The sequence below is a fragment of the Salminus brasiliensis genome, chromosome 10 (genome assembly GCF_030463535.1).
Source record: "Salminus brasiliensis chromosome 10, fSalBra1.hap2, whole genome shotgun sequence".
Lineage (NCBI taxonomy): Eukaryota > Metazoa > Chordata > Actinopteri > Characiformes > Bryconidae > Salminus > Salminus brasiliensis.
This window is the reverse complement of record NC_132887.1, coordinates 33,800,100-33,816,817: the sequence shown is the minus strand read 5'-3', so window position 1 is coordinate 33,816,817 and position 16,718 is coordinate 33,800,100. Positions and strand designations below refer to the sequence as shown.

At 38.2% G+C, this 16,718-nt stretch overlaps 1 protein-coding gene across 9 annotated transcripts in view; it reads right to left on the bottom strand.

The window, feature by feature from the left end:
• Positions 1-1,426: 1,426 nt before the first annotated feature.
• gphna (gephyrin a) overlaps positions 1,427-16,718 on the bottom strand; it is a 107,190-nt gene continuing 91,898 nt past the window's right edge. For 8 of the 9 annotated variants that reach the window (XM_072689906.1, XM_072689908.1, XM_072689907.1 and 5 more), the window contains 11 exons: positions 15,276-15,331; positions 12,864-12,983; positions 11,021-11,079; positions 10,691-10,844; positions 10,458-10,579; positions 8,731-8,818; positions 6,585-6,658; positions 6,417-6,481; positions 4,655-4,758; positions 3,387-3,483; positions 1,427-2,844 (listed from right to left, as the gene is read on the bottom strand). In XM_072689906.1, coding sequence (XP_072546007.1) covers positions 2,711-2,844; positions 3,387-3,483; positions 4,655-4,758; positions 6,417-6,481; positions 6,585-6,658; positions 8,731-8,818; positions 10,458-10,579; positions 10,691-10,844; positions 11,021-11,079; positions 12,864-12,983; positions 15,276-15,331 — 1,073 coding nt within the window. In that variant the 3' untranslated portion in view covers positions 1,427-2,710. Of the gene's footprint in view, positions 2,845-3,386; positions 3,484-4,654; positions 4,759-6,416; positions 6,482-6,584; positions 6,659-7,343; positions 8,819-10,457; positions 10,580-10,690; positions 10,845-11,020; positions 11,080-12,863; positions 12,984-15,275; positions 15,332-16,718 lie in introns of those variants that run through there. The other variant, XR_011980532.1, reaches the window with a different exon arrangement.

Here is a 16,718-nt window from a genome sequence, read left to right as displayed (position 1 = left end):
CAATGCTTGTACAATGGCTGTGATATACATATTCATAGGTGAAACCCAGAGCTCCAACCCAGAGTAGACACTCAAAGCTATTAACTGTTCAAACAATCTAACAAAACACACTTGGGCAACAAAAAACACCTGTCAGTCAGTTCCAGTATTTTTTTTTTTAACTTAATGAACTTAATTTAAAGTCCTTGCTGTTCAGAAATGGTAATCTTTTGTTAATGCTTCATAAAGAATTCCATCACAATTTGAATGCTCCTATTTATGCTCTTTTCACAGGTTCATACAATTCCCTGACCCACCTGCCCCATGAACCAAGCAAACAGTTGAAGTCCTACTGACTTGACAAAGTGAATGGCTATGTGATCTTGCCATTAAAGGCAGACACCTGTAAAAGCTGTAAGTATCCTGCACAACACTGATGCTCATCATTTACAAACCTGACCACCACTGAAGATGCTACTTAGTTCCATTTCTCCTCAAAAGATATGGTAGTAACGCTAAATAATCATCAGACTGATTTATCAGTCTACTCATGCTTTAGCAGGAGCTTCAGTGTTTGTAAATGTTTTTTTGTTTTTGTTTTGGGTATATACAGTGGCAAGAAAAAGAATGTGAACCCTTTGAAATGTTATCGTTTTCTGCATTAATGTCATAAAATGTGATTGCATCAAAGTCGTATTGCCAAATATAATGTGCCTAAAATAATAACACAAACAAGATCTTGCATGTCTTTATTGAACACACTCATTCAACATTCAACGTGGTAGTGGAAGAAGTAAGTGAACCCTTGGAATTAATAGCTGGTTGCCCCCTCACCCCACCTTGGTAGCAATAACCTCAACCTGGCCCTTCCTGCAGCTGTGAATCAGACCAGGAATTTTAACCCTTTCTTCCTGACAGAACTGCTTTAGTTCAGTCATGTTCCCTGGACGCCTCATGTGTACAGCTCTCTTCAAGTCAGTCCATTGCATTTCTATTGGGTTGAGATCTGGGCTCGGACTTGGCCACTCCAAAAGGTGGATTTTGTATTTCATAAGCCATGCTGTTGTGGACTTGTTCCGGGGTTTTGGGTCATTGTCCTGTTGCATCACAGAACTTCTACAGAGTTTCAGCTGACGCACAGACACTCTCATATTATGCTGTAGAATTTTTGATACACTTGGGAATTCATCTTCCCCTCAATGATTGTAAGCTGGCCAGGCCCTGATGCAGCAAAGCAGGCCCAAATCATGATGTTCCATGATGTTCTTCATGATGGTGTTTCTTTCCTTTTTCACTCAAATTGTAAAATAAATCTGCCTTAACTATTTACAGAGAGAAATTATGACCAAGAGTATTTTGCATGCCACTGTACATCTGAAAAACAGAACACGGTCAGATCCTTCAGCCAGCTTTCAGTGTTTATTTTAAAAAGAGAAACGGAACCACGTTTTTACATAATGATCAAGGATTTTTATTCTCTCATCAATTTGAATATCATTACAGAAAATGTTATTATAGTACAGAGTTTTTCAATGTCTCCTCATTGCTTCAGTATATTCCATAGGAGTGCTGGTCACATATCTGTACATCACTCTTGCGTTGTTTTTTTGTTTGTTTGTTTGTTTGTTTTTCTGACTGTACATTATATTTATTTAGGTTAAAAAGGCTGTCAGCACTTAAATAAGCTGTATCGTCCTCTTAAAGTCAAACAAATAAAAGGTCCCAGCTCCCTCAGCCTCTAGGAGTGGGCCGGGCTGGTCAAAGAGGTTGGATAGAGGGTAGGATTGGGAGTAATAAGGGCGGAGCAATGAGGAGAGGTGGTTATGAAGGATGTTCTGGACCGAGGCAGCCTGCTGGACCGCTCAAGCCTCTCAATGTGTTTCAGCAACGCAAATCTAACCTGTGGTGATTTGCGGACTCCCAAATAATCACGTAGCAGAAACCCCACTTATATATGATGTGTAGATAGCACTGTCTGCGTTACTCAACAGCATTTTGTCTCTCAGTTTCATAACCACTCAACCTCCCCATCAGCCCAGGCCTTTGGCACTGCGCACATAAACACGACTCACAAGATAAACAACAAGCAAAGCATTTTTGTGAGGCCTTTATGAAGTCTTATGAAGCTTCCATGGAGCATACAGTATAATACTAAAGGGGAAAAAGCTGGGTCACCTTGGTGCACCTGGGGGAGTCCAAAAGAGTCAGGGTACCAAAAAGGGCCTCTGATATCATTTTGCTTTCATCCCTCAAAAAACATATTTTCTACTGATGAGAAAATAAGTTCTCAGATGTGTTTTGGACAGGTGCCTACAGCTCTTTATTAAAATGCTACTGCTATCTATAAGGTCTAGCACTGAACACACAAAAGCAATTGCGATGAAAGAGAATAGAGTTGCTTAATATGATGATAATATATATAATTATATTAATAATTATAATCATTATAATATATTACAGAATAAATCTCTTATGTTTCATATATATATTTATATATATATTTATTTATCTTACTTTAAAAGGTATATTTTTCTTTCTTTGAAATACTAGGATGTCTTTGAAGTCATATTTTCATAAATTTGTAGATTTAGTTTGAAATGTTGATTATACTCGATCAACTTTATCCAAATCAATAAAAACTAGCTGTGCCGTTGCATATTACAGAGTAGTAAATGATATGTGGACATGCACCACTTTTCCTTCTGGTCTTGCCGGTCCCTTCAAGACAACATCATAGCCGTCCTATGACCATGACGTCCACCACCTCGCCTTTGTGCAGCTCCACGTATTGCTCTGTTTTGGGAGGCAACATCAGAAGTCCGTTGGCACTACGCATGCTCATGAGCCGACTGCTCATTTGGTTTCCTGAGCGGCAGAGGGAAGACAGTGAGCAAAACAGGACAAAAGACAAAATAAGTTCAAGCAGACTTCTACTATAATTTGAGTTTAGCTATATTTGATCAGCCATAACATAAACCCCACCTGCCCAATATTAATTATCCCCCTTATACCAAAACAGCTAATTAAAACAGCTCTGAAATGTTGAGACATGGAATCCATAAGGCATAACCAGGGCTACAATTCACTTCCTGAATGCATCAGTGAGCCCTTGACCCTGTCACCGGTTGACCAGTTGTCTTTCCTTGGACCACTTTCAATGCACACTAGGACCACCCCAAGGAAACCTGCCGCTTTGGAGATGTTCTGAACCAGCCATCAACAGTTTGCTCTTGCGAAAGTGACGATTTTTCCTGCTTTGAATATATTAACTTTAAGTACTGGCTGTTTAATTGCTGCCTAATATATCTCATCCCTTTACAGGTGCCACTGTAACCAGATAATCAACCTAATTCACTTCTTGTCAGTGGTTTTAATGTTACGGCTGACTGATGTGAAGTGTCCCTTACCTGTGCTCTGTGCCCAGGGCAGAGGCTCCTGGTGATGCCACGTCAATATACAACGGTGATACTCTGGACGCGGGTCCAGTTTAACATCACAGGACAGCTATAGAGAAAAAGATGCATGACATTCTATTGTCATTGCATGACAATTTTCCCTACTACACCAAAAGAAGATTTCTCCATAGTTTTCTTCTTTAGCTTTACACAATCAGCCTTTACTGAGACTCACTGACAGTAACCCTCATTTGCAATGTAGCTCAGCTTGGCAACAGAGGATACACTGGGATTGAAAACATACCAGCAGGGTGTGCAACGGAATTCATAGATTGAAAAGATGTGGTGCAGTGCAGTGAATGTCTCTCTCAATGTGTAGAAATGTGGGTCACAAAGCTGATGTAAATGATAAGTGATTGCATGTGGTCGTACCAAAGGCTATAGTGCAAAAAAGTAGCTATATTTGCAGGTGTATTAAAACATAAGAACATACAGGTCTACCAACAGTGGCAAAAATCCCAGTCAACAGGAAAATATCATTAGAATTATAGCCAAAAGATCAAACTGACAGCCAGGGACCGCCAGCATGTTTCACGGCTTGTGAATAAATATTGTTTGCTTCTAGACGTCAACTCAGGTCCTTTACAACCAATTTCTGCAAGAATGTATATAAACTAATACGGCCTTAAATGGATCAGAGTGCCACGCAAGAGGCCTTTGCTCACTTCTGCTAAAAAATGAATTTCATGTGGGCTAGGATTTGTGCCACTGCTGGTAGTATGTACATACACTTCACACTATGGCCTTTGGTGTACCCAAATGCAATCACTCCTTTTTGCCAATCATTAACATCAGCTTTGCGACCCATTTTCCACACATTGAACAAGACATTCACTGCACTGTACGAACTCTTCTCAATTTATGAATCCTAATGCACGCCATAAAGGTATTTATACTTTTAAAATATGTTTGTCCTATTACTGAGTAGGAGAGTGGTAGGTTTAGAGTAACTTTCTGGAAGGCCAAATCAGGCCTCTTCATGGACCTACAGCACTACTCTAGAGCTATGAGGCTGATGTAGCTGTCTATGAAATGGAAAACACAAATCTACATGGAATGACTAAATATGAGGCTTGGAAAATGTGGCATTGTTTTCACAATGCCAATTTGTTGGGTAGAAGTGTCCATTACTGGTTACCCTAGTAAACAGTGTAAATTTAAAATATATATTTAAATATTTTAATTCATTTCATACTCTATCCTTTAGGCTCTCTACTAACCCTTGCTTTGATGATAGTGGGCCGTGGGTCCAGGATACCCTGCATCTTTCTTAACGCAGGGATGACAAACAGGTTACAGGTGACAACAGCTGACACCGGGTTACCTGAAAAAAAGAGGTGGAGAGAAAGAGTAAGATAATGGGGGAAGCTGATAAGCTCAAGGTTAGAGATACAGCAGTTGCTTCTTATATCGTAAGGAGGCAGCACCTGGGGTAAGGTAAGTGACTAGAGGGCAAAATCTCCGTGCAGGGATCTGTTATCTTAGTGTGTGCACTGATTTGAGGCCTGGGGGCAGGATGGGGTCAGTGGAGTGCACTTCTTGAGGGGCCTGAAGGCAGTGGTGTGAAGAGCTGGAGCAGTATTTGAGGCTACACACAAGAAGTGGAGGGGATATCAGCTCCAGCTGTGCAAGTCACCGTGAGCTACACGACTGCCTTCTCACAAGGCAACTTGGGCCTCCTTCCCACACTACTTCTACCAAACCAGGCAGGAGAGTGTGCCAGGTATGCAAGCACTCTTCTCAACACCAATAGTGAGAGAAGATAGGACAAGAAGGAGATTAGAAGAGATCTCCAGATACAAAAGTGAAATTACCTTAAAAATAAAAAGAGGGAGGAGGGTATAAAACAACTTTATGACACCAGCCATGGCATGAGACATGTACAGTGGGGCTGAGAGAGCAACACAAGACTCAAACGCATAAAAGAAACCAACATTAACACCACCACACAAAGCCACGGACCTGCTAACAGAACTTGCTAAAACGTTCTCTCTCAGAAAACAGAACAGGAATAACATCACAATAGCATGTCAGAACCAAACTAGCTGGGATTTACATTAGGGTTTTTTTTTATGCTTGGCTTCTTCTTAAAAAGGTGTATCAGAGTTCACTGACATAACTCAAGAATGCTAGCCACCAGAACAGATATACCTATATACCATGTTTCGTTTTATTTTTTTTTTCTGGGTTTTTTTTGCTTGTAAACTTTAAAGCTAGTTTCCAATGTATTAGTTTTCAATTTCAATTTGTTTTAATTAGTGATCTACTTTTAGTCTACTTTCCAAATTTGTATGGCATTCAACGTCCACTACGTTTCCGTTTTCTGAGCTCAGGGTGAAGACGGGGAGTTCCTTACTTCCGCGTGGGGGAGGAGGCACAGGCAGCCTGCTGGCCTCGCTGTCGCTCATGGGTACGGCCTCGAGGAGAGTCGCCCCTGTGTCTCTGTAGGTGAAATTACCTTTAAAGAGGGGGGAATATAGAAAGAGCCGCTGTCACCACTGCCTCGGCCGGCCTGCCTCAGTTGGGGCACAAGCTGGGCTCAGGATCGGGCATGGGAGAGGGCGGGGCGGAGGCCAGAAGGGGCACCAATTGGGTGAGGGAGACTACTGCCAGACAGGAAGAGGTGGAGTAGGAGAGTCATGGACTGGTAATGTCTCATACCAAGGGGAGGTGCCTGTTTTTTGGTTTAAAGAATGGCTTGGAGTTGGGAGTTTGAAGGGTAAAATCTGGGAGTTTTTTCTGTTTAGGATCAAACCATTTACACGTCTTAGCGGAAGTGTCTGTATTATTTGAACATCTAGAGTTTGTGTGTTTATACTGTGTACATTTTGGAGGAATTGCTTAGTGATTAATCATAATTTAATTACTTAGTACAAAGACAGATGTTCTGATTTTGAGTATGGTATGTTAATTAAAATTACTTCACGCCAAGATAACACTTGACACACAAGTATTATTATATTCCACTGTGCAGAAGCATACCTGGCAAGGCAAAGATCAACTTCCGAGTGCCGTCAATGTCTAAGGTTGCAAAGGTGGTAGGAAGGCTGTAGTTATAGAGAGGGAAAAAATAAATGATTGGCATTTGTTCAGTTTTCTTATGTAATCTTGTTTTGGGTTAGCCCTGGCTTCATAAACACCCTGGCTTACCCTGGCTTCATAAACACCCGACCAAAATGAATTTGGGCATGGAGATCAATGTCCAGAACTTGCTTCAAGTAGTCCTAAAGAAAAAAGAAAAGAAGAGTTAGAAAATAAAGAAAGTTAATCATCCTTATTTCCAAACTATCCATATTATTTATAATTGTGTTTGTGTATGTATGCAATAACTCGTTTTCCTGTCTATCTGAAACCTCAATTCCTATTCTTCGTACTGTATGTGTCATGGTGACAACCATCAATTCTTCTAACTGCACTGACACTGTGTACATACATTTTACATTTCCCCGCATGAGCCCCCTGTTCTCCATTTAATAATAACTGTGAAAAGAATCTAACATTCTAAAATTATATTGTTATAAAAAATAAGAAGAATTCCAGATCACACAAATAAAAACAAACTATGATGATACATTTTTGTAATTATATTTTTGCTTTTTTCACCTCACTCATCGCTCAAGCCTACCTTGCAGGTACTCTGCATCTCACTAGAGGCTCAAATGTTTTAGCTATAACTATCAATGAAGAGCATAAACTGGTCTTCTGACAGAAATGGACTGCTCTTTTAATTCCATACAGAACATTAGTCGTAGTACTCAACCACTTATACAGTTAATCAGTAGTTCTGGCTCACAAATGTATTTGTACATTTACACAGACAAATATAAACAACCTTTACACAGAAAAAAATATTTTTCGAAGTACTGTATAGTTACACTATATAGACAAAAGTGTTTCAAAAGAGCTCACTGAATTCCACTGTGGCACTGTAATAAGACGCCACCGTTGCAACAAGTCAGTTGGTGAAATGCTTCCTTCCTAGATATTCCACCATAAACTGAGAGAGGAATTATTGAAAAGTGGAAGAGTTTAGTAACCACAGCAACTCAGCCATGAAGTGACAGACCATGTAAAGAAAGCGAGGTACCAGAGTGCTGAGGCACATAGTGCATAAAAGTTGCCAACGCTCTGAGTCAATAACAACAGAGTTCGGAACCTAAACTCCAAAGAGGAACCGACACCATATTAATGTCTATGAATTAGGAATGGAACCATCTATAGGTGTAATGTGTATGTGTCCCAATAGTTTTGTCCATATAGTATATCATCTAATTCCCGGTTTATAAATACAGTGCTTAATTATGTTAAATCAGATGAGCTGGTGATTAAGTTGAACAAATTCACATTGTGGAACCAGGATTTGTTTCCCAAACCAGCTGGCAATACCAACTACTTTCTTCAAAATGACAATTTTATGTTACATTTTACTGTAAGTATGTTTACTTGCATCTGTTCTAATGTGATGTAGTGTTTTTAACAAACAAACAAAAACAGTTTTACATAATGTCTTTAGGCGTAGCTGTATTTGTAGGCCTTGGGTCTCGTACATACGTTGATCACGAGGGGTTTCCAAATATAAACAAAACAAAAATAAAATATCTCAATATACATTTTCACACCTTCAGCAATTAGACATTGAAAAATTAGACATTTGGAAAAAAGACATATTACAGTATCTATTCATAGAACTTTGGACTGTATCTATTGCTGACACGGACCTAAATAAAATGAAATAAAAATTCTGATGAGAATACATCCTCCCTTGTCAAAGTTTGCAGCAAGGTTGGGCAAAAGGAACAGAACTAGTTCTGCCGTTCCCAAAATACTTAACTCAAGTGTAGTATTTCAATACTCAAGACAAAAATTATACTGACAGATGATCAACCTTATCTTAATCTGAACAGCCAAGGTTCAAATTGTCCCATCTTAGCTTCTCAAAATTAAAAGAGAAGTTAGATTTTTTAAGCAAGAACCAACAAACAAAAGAAATGATTAACTGCTTTGTTGTAGGCAGCTTACAACATCACTAGATGGCATTAAAGCTCAGTGGAAGTTTAGGTTTGTATTCATGTAAATTCATGAGTTGTGATTCAGTGTAATTCCTACATACTGAAAGGCATTCCTGATCGAGACACATTTTCAAACCCCCCATGTATCACTTTCAATTAAAATGTGCTCTTACAAGTATGCGAGAGAGGGAAGGGAGGTGAACACATATGACCTTTGAAGTCTGGAATGTGGCCATAGGCTTTACTCAATAAACCTGCTGTGCTGACTTCAGTAAATCCCCTCTCACCTTCTCTCCCATCGATACTCCTCCGGACGTGATGATGACGTCCGCACGACTGATGCCCTCATTCAGGGCATTGAGCAGGTCGTCTGGGCTGCATGAAGGAAAAGGAACAAAAGGACATGATTATACAAGACTTCGCCTTTCTTCATATATTTGCCATTACACCTAAATACTAAAGGCCACATTTTGCCATTTCTCTTTTAGTAGAGATGTGGCATTTCTCCATTATGTAATACTATAATACCACACTGATATTCAGATAAAGGTCTGTGAAATGCAGTCCACTCAAACTATTGCATTATTTGCCACTTAAATTATTAATTAATTAAATGTCCTTAAAATGTATATCAAATCCAAACTATCATATAACCCATACACGTATAATAAATATATACAGTAAGTATATACAGTATAATGAATGAATTAATTCACTTCAGTTTACAGAACATAAAAATAGGATATGTCTATTTAAACATGGAGTAAAGGTTTCCATGTGAAAATACTACACAGAAAAGTACACAACTACACAACAAACCCCAAAGAATAAAACAGGTAATGTTTACTCTATATTACTATAAAATGCAGGCCCAGTAAAACAGCACAGCATAATCTTCTGGTATTGGATATAGAAATGAAAAAAATGGTTTCCTCTTGTACTTGTACTTGTACTTTGACATTATTTGTGGCAAGCGCTACCTGTACCAGATCTTGGGGTCTGCTCTTGAGCTAGACTTGCTAAGATGGCCTGATGGATTTAAAATGGGAGGTCATAAAACCTCTAGTCTATATAGTGTATCATCAAAGCAAAAGAGTGCCTAGTTCTGTCAAATTAATAAATCCACACTGGCTGGGGGAACCAATTTGTATAATGTAACTACTATGAAAAGTTATTAATACGTTTTACTGTGCTTATGTTTATTTACATCAGTTCTAATGTGATTTGGTGTTTTACAAAAAACAAACAAACAAAAAAAGTTCAATATAAATGCGTAAATTGCGTAAAATGCCTAAAACATCTGCACTAAACTATAGGTCTTGGGTCTCTTACATATGTTGGTCACTATGGCTTTCCAAATACTCAATACCAAGTACAAAAACAAGCGTAAAACAATTTATTTTCACATCTTCAGCAAAAGGACGTTGCCATGCTGCCGGTTTTAAAATTATTTATGAGACAGTGGAATTTCTAATTGTTCCAGATATGCATCTACAACCATCTTTGAAGGCCTCAGAAAGCTCATTGTATCTTGCCACTCACAAGACAGACAGATCCTCTCTAACTATCTGCAGCTGATGAACCTGATTCTAATTCTAGACATTTGCAGTACTAACAACATGGGGGGTGTTCTAATTCTATTGGAAATTGCATTTCTATTAATTAAATATTAATAAAATAAAATATATTTTTAAAAGAAATTTCTTTAGTTTTTAGTTATTTACCTCCTTCTCTTAATATTGTTCAAATGAAGATCATATGCTTAAATGTGTAAAAGACAAAGGCTATCATGGGGTGTCCTTTTTTCCACATGAGGATATGTAATATATGAATATGGAAATTGACAATATATGTGTTATTTTGCACACTGTGTGCATGGTTGAACTGCGGCTGCATTTTTACAGGTCTCAGTTTGGTGTGAAATTATTTAGGCTTTTATGCCTCTAGCTCATCTGTAGTTGCAACCTGCTGAAGGCTGTCTGACTAAATACTAGCACAGCTAAAGAGAGCGTACTTGTCTCCAACGATGCCAAGGTTAATAGTGGGATAGCCGTGTTCCTGAATGGTGGCCAGCAGTGTAGATCGGTTACTGTCCCTGATCTTCCCCGGGTGGAGGTCATCTTCCGGGTTTAACAACTACACACACGCATAAGCACAAGCAAACACACACATATAATAAGATAAAAAATACTGAAAAGCTTTTGTGTATAAAAACAAATTAAAGGAAAATAGACAGAATCTACTCACTTCATTGCCAGTGGACATGACTGCTACAACAGGGAACTTATGCACCTCAACCTCTGTGACGCCCACCGTGGCTAGAAGGCCTATTTCCGATGGACCCATGTGTGTTCCTTTCGCCAGAACACACTCCCCACGCTTTATATCGTGACCTATAGGTCTGCATTGCCAAATGAAAACAACATAAAGGTTGAACTGATCTTGAGTTATGAGGTAAAGACAGCGGTCATTACATTTATAACTGAAGTAGACTGGAAGTGTTCACTAACAAGTAAAAAGTATGAAAAAAAGTATTATTCTTTTAAAACCGATACAGTGAGACACAGTCACACTGACCTGATATCCTGGCCTGGGCGCGCTTGCACCAGAATCCGAACCTCCAGTTCTTCTGTGCCCTAAAACACATAACCCTGCTAGTGTAGGCATGTACAGTTGTGCATGTACAGTACTGGGTGACATACTGATCAGCCATAACATTTGAACCACCTGCTTAAATGTTAAGCAGATTACCCTTGTGCCGCCACAACACATCTGACTATTCAAGGCTGGAATCCCGAAATGTCTGGCACCAATAGGTTATCAGCAGATCCTTGAAGTCCTGTAAGTTGTAGGGTTGGGCCCCTGAATGAATTGCATCAACGCGTCTTAGTTGTTCATGATCCATGGTTCACTAGCTGTCTTTTCTTAGACTACTTATGGTAGGTACTGACCACTGCATATCACAATAAATCCACAAGACCTGCCTGATGTTGTGGAGATGTTCTGACCCAGTTATCTCGCCATCACAATTTTGTTCCTGTCAAAGTGGCTCTGATTCTTATGCTTGCCCTTTTAATATCACCTATAACAACTGACTGTTTACTTGCTGTCTAATGTGATGTTGACAAAATGTTGACGCTGTAGATGTCAATGTTTTTCATTTTACCTGCTAATGTTATGGCTGTTTAGTTTGGAGGTTTGGAATAAATATTTGTCTTCAGTAAATGGAATTATCGTTTAAAAGCTGCATTGTGTGTTTACTTGTCTTGTATTTTTTAAATCCGAAACAAAGTAATAAAACATTAATGACACTGTATGTGTGTGACTGTAGAAGCATAACAATTTCATAACAAGTTCTTACTGAAGAAGTCCAGTATTTACAGTTGCTATCCAATACTAAGTTCTAATCTAATTCATATTTCATTAAGTAAAACTACATTTACATTTGCATTTACAGCATTTATCAGACGCTCTTATTCAGAGCAACTTATAAAAGTGCTTCGCTATTTACCCAAGAATAAACTCAGCTAGTTTAAAAAGACAAAAAATTCAAAGATACCTCTAAGTTTAGACACTACTAAACACAAGTCAATAAGGAGATCCATACAGTGGCTGGAACAGTTCTGCTAACTGCATGCTATAATCAGCATATCAATATATCAATGTTGCATGGACTTTGTTTGTGTTTATTCTAATGTTATACAGTTGCAATTGCAATTATTCAATTTTGGCTTATTAGCACCATTTACAACTAACATAAGTGCTTGCACCAATTAACACTAAATGCCACTTTTAAAGACTACTACAGTCTCAATTATTTAATCTCCTAAATGTAATTTCTCATATGAGCACACATTCGTAAATCAGCTGGCAAATCAAGGTCTTCATTGGTTGCATCAGGTGTGCTTGCTGTAAACCAGCAGCTTGTACAGGGCAAGTTGGATTCAATCAAGTATCAGGAAATCATAGGAGAAAACATCATGTCTTCTGTAAGGAAGCTGATGCTTGGTGGACTGAAGGCATGATTTCAGAAGAAGTCCTGGAAGAGTGCCCGTTACAGTCGCCTGATAGTTGCCCTATAGTAAATCTTTAATGGAATTTAAAGAAGGTGGCTGCAGCACTCAAACCCAAGAATATTGAACTGGCGGTCACTGCCCATGGAGAAATGGGGTAAGATTCCTTAGGAGGCTGGCAGAGACTGCAGGCTAGGGGGTTAGTAACATTTAGATTGCAACTGTATACTGCACCTTCACCTCTGCCACAGGCAAAACACAGATTTACTGCTGAGCCTGTGATTACAGAAACATGTCTAATGACAGGTGAGATACAAGGTAGATACAATAAGACAGCAGAAAGTCACTTTTCAGTATAGGGTTAAGGGTAATGACAACAAAAAGGTAAGAGACAAGTAGACACTCACGTCTTCAGACTCTCGCAGTAGCTCTGTATCTTCTACTTGCACAACAGCATCTGCTCCACATGGAATAGGAGCGCCTGTCGTCACCCTCATGACTTGGCCCGGCATCACTGTGTGAGTGGGCTACACATACATACACCATTAGTATAAACACTCTAAAATATGATAAACCTATTTTTTTAGCACTGGTACAGGTAGTCTTAAAAGTAAAGTCAAGCAAATAATATAATTATTATAATAATAATAAGCTCATTTTTGAATGCATATCCCTTGCTTGCCTTAACTGCGACAAGCCAGTGGCCCACTAACATCACTAAATTATTGCATCCTTTTTGTGATGCTTAGCCAGGCTTTTATTGCAGTTTCTTTTTATTGCAGTTTCTTGGAGTTTCTTCTCCCTTAAATCTACTCATCAGGAGGTGAAATGCATGCTCAGTTGGGTTGAGGTGTGGTAATTGAACCGGCCAGTCTAAGTCTACTTTTGGATTGGCAGTGTGTTTTAGGTTACGGTCCTCCAAAAGCACTTTTAGGAGAAGTACTTTAGAGGTAATGTAGCTTCTAATTCTAATCTAGTTACATTAGAAAACAACTGCTATAGATTTTCATTTTTCATTTTCATTTATAGTCACTTAAGTCCATTTAAACTGGTGGTTTAGACACAAAGAAGTGCAGCAATTCCAAAATGACAAAATGCAGAGATGATCAAAATATATAAATTAAAAATCAGTTCTACCTGAAATTCATTCCTACAAAGAGCGTCTTCACACTTGTCCACACCCAGAACTGATTCCGGGTCCGTTTAGTGGAGGGGCTTATTATAATTGGTTTGCTTTCACACAGAAGAATTCCATAAGAACCATGGACAGATTGCACAATTTCGAACAGCATTTATCTGCACATATTTTTGCAAAATAGTAGAGCCTAGGTTTATTGATTTTCATTATTTTGGATGTGGCGAACAGTGCTTTTCCACACTTATGTGGCGAACAGTGCTTTTCTGCAGTCCTTGCATTTCACAGTGCAGGAAAAAAAAAGGAGCCGTTCTCATAGGAGATAGGATATTCATGCAAGCGATAAGTCAAAGCATAAGAAAATTAACCCGCAACCCTACACGCAGCCCATGGAGTCAATAGCTTCCACACCTGCAGAGGAATGCACTAGAGTTCACTAGAATCAAACCCCGGACCACCGTTTCCAGGAGAACTAGAGGTCGGTGCTGTGGACCACTCCAAGAATCTAAAACAGCTTTTACATTTGAACAAATGTACCAAACTGGGTCCAGAAAAAAGCTCTAGTGTGAAAACTAAGATGTCACAGTGTATCACATTATATCAGTCAATACAAGCCTCTCAGTTCAATACACATAAATATCAAACAAACAATATGGAGGAAATAGTAAACAAGCAAGCTCCCAATGAGGGTAAGCCATCCCTAATCCTCTTCTGGAAAAAAACCCCCAAAAACTTTTTACCTCAAAATCATTGGCAGTCTATCATATCTTCAAAATGGCTTAACATAAGAAGGGGAGAAAAAAACGCTCTTAACTGTCACTGAAAGTCAGTGTAAAAATATTTTATTTAATTCATTATGGTGCATTTCTATTGGTTCATTCATCTTTACAGGAGAAAGTTCAGAAATATGTTCTGAACTCGGAATGGAAAAAAAGAGTTTATTCCAAATAATTTAGAGCATTTCTATTGGTCTATTCATCATTAGAATTATTTACACAGCATTCAAAGCTGCAACAGATACATGTTTTTTATTGGACAGCCGCAATATTCTCATCAAAAAAGAGCATAGTTTAGGCTAGTATATGATCATAAAATATTGTGTTTTTATGTTACAATGTTACAAGCTCCAATAAACTGAAAATGATTTGCTGTATCAGAAAAGGTAAGACATCAACAAATTGAATTCAAATAGATTTCTGCTAATTGGTATGTCCTCTCAACACATACAGAGACTGTTATATAATACTATTCATCTGTTGCAAAAAATCCCATCTAAATTTGTGATCATTTTATTATACTGTTTTCCCCCCAGATAAGCAGTTCTCTAAAATACAAAAATACAAGCATACGTAAGAACGCACACACACAGTCTCTAGACAGTGTCTCCCCATGGAGAACAATTGTTCTTTGGAGCGTTACTCTGTATCCAACTCCACATGGTAGTGTGCCCATGGGAATCTCTCTCTCTTTCTCTCTCTCTCTAACACATGTACACGTACAAGTACACACACACACATACACACACACTCGCACATTAAAGCATGCTCAATGACCACAGCTATCTTGCCAACTGAGCTCCCGAGCCTTCTACAGACAGAAGGTGGCCAATCTAGCATGCAGTGTGTCTACGCACACGTGCATGTAAATGTCTGTGTATGTGTGTGTGAGTGCACGCGTAGCTCACCTGCTCCCCAGCTTGGGACTCCCCGATGATGAAGCGATCTCCTGGGCCGTCAGCAGCTTAGACACAGAGACAGACAACAAGACATAACTCGGAGTACTTTAAGTTTATATATAGCATATGTGTGCTTTTGATTTTGGGCTTAGACTTCATTACATAAGCAAGAATGTTGGATTTGCTGTGTTTCTAAATAGAAAAGACTAGTATGGTACCTGGCACAAAACACTGACTGATTGTTTTGAAAGAAGATTATTCATTCCACGTAAAGGATAAAAAAATAAAATAAAATAAAATAAAAAATCTCCTCAACCCTTCTCTGGTTCTTGCTGCAGTATGTCAAAATGTATTGACTTAGTATTTTAAAATACTAACATATTTCCCTTAATATCTTACTTAGTATCTTGATATAGTGTCCCCTAAATATGACTTAGTGCCTTGAAATACTGAATTATTATCAGCATCATCATTATCATTATTATTATCATTATAAATCTGACTTACTTTACTGACTTATTATCTCCCAGATTTGACTTAGTATCTTGAAATACTGACTTATTTTTCTAAATATCTTACTTAGTATCTTGAAATACTGACTTATCTTTCCAGAACTTTGACTTTATTATCTTAAAATAAAAATATTAAGTGAAAGCTTCAAGAAAACTAAAAAGAAAACTGGGAAAATCAGAAAATTAAGGAAAGAGTTTACAGAAACAAGGAAGGACAAAACAAAAAAACATTAACAACCATTCTTTTGTCTCCTCTACTTGACTGGACATGCCTTCCATATTGTGCCTGCATTTAGCAGCACAGAGGCAGTGCAGTACAGAAGAGATGTGGTTGCTGCTTGATTTGGTAGCCACAGTAAAACAAAAATCTGCGACAGCTATAAATGCCTTGCAGCTGCAGTCTTTCTGTTTGTTAGGGGGGAAAATTCTAGTGTTTTTTTGTAACTAGAGATGTAAAGTCAAGTCAAGTTTATTTATTTGTTGCACAACATGTCAGGGCATGCATTGAAATGCTTGTGGTGAGGCTTAGGTAATTACTCTACAGCAGGATAGAACTACACACTAAATACACAGAACAAAAGTGCTTAGGGAACTCTATATACAATATATACTATATATATATATATATATATATATATATATATATATATATATATATATATGACAAGTCTAAGCGTGACTGTAAAAAACAGCAGCAGAAACAATGAGATGAGCAGTGACAATGAGATATGTGCAAAAATTGACATGAGGAAGGCACTGACCCAGCATTGACACTTATGTACAGGGCAGAGAGTAAGAAACAGTTGTTTGGATAAATCTCTGTATATATATTTGTATATTTGTATTCTGTTTTTTTTTTTTGCTTATATTTATATATTTTCATATTTTTATATTTTATTCTTTAACTTAAATGTAACTTATTCTATTTTTATTTTCTTCA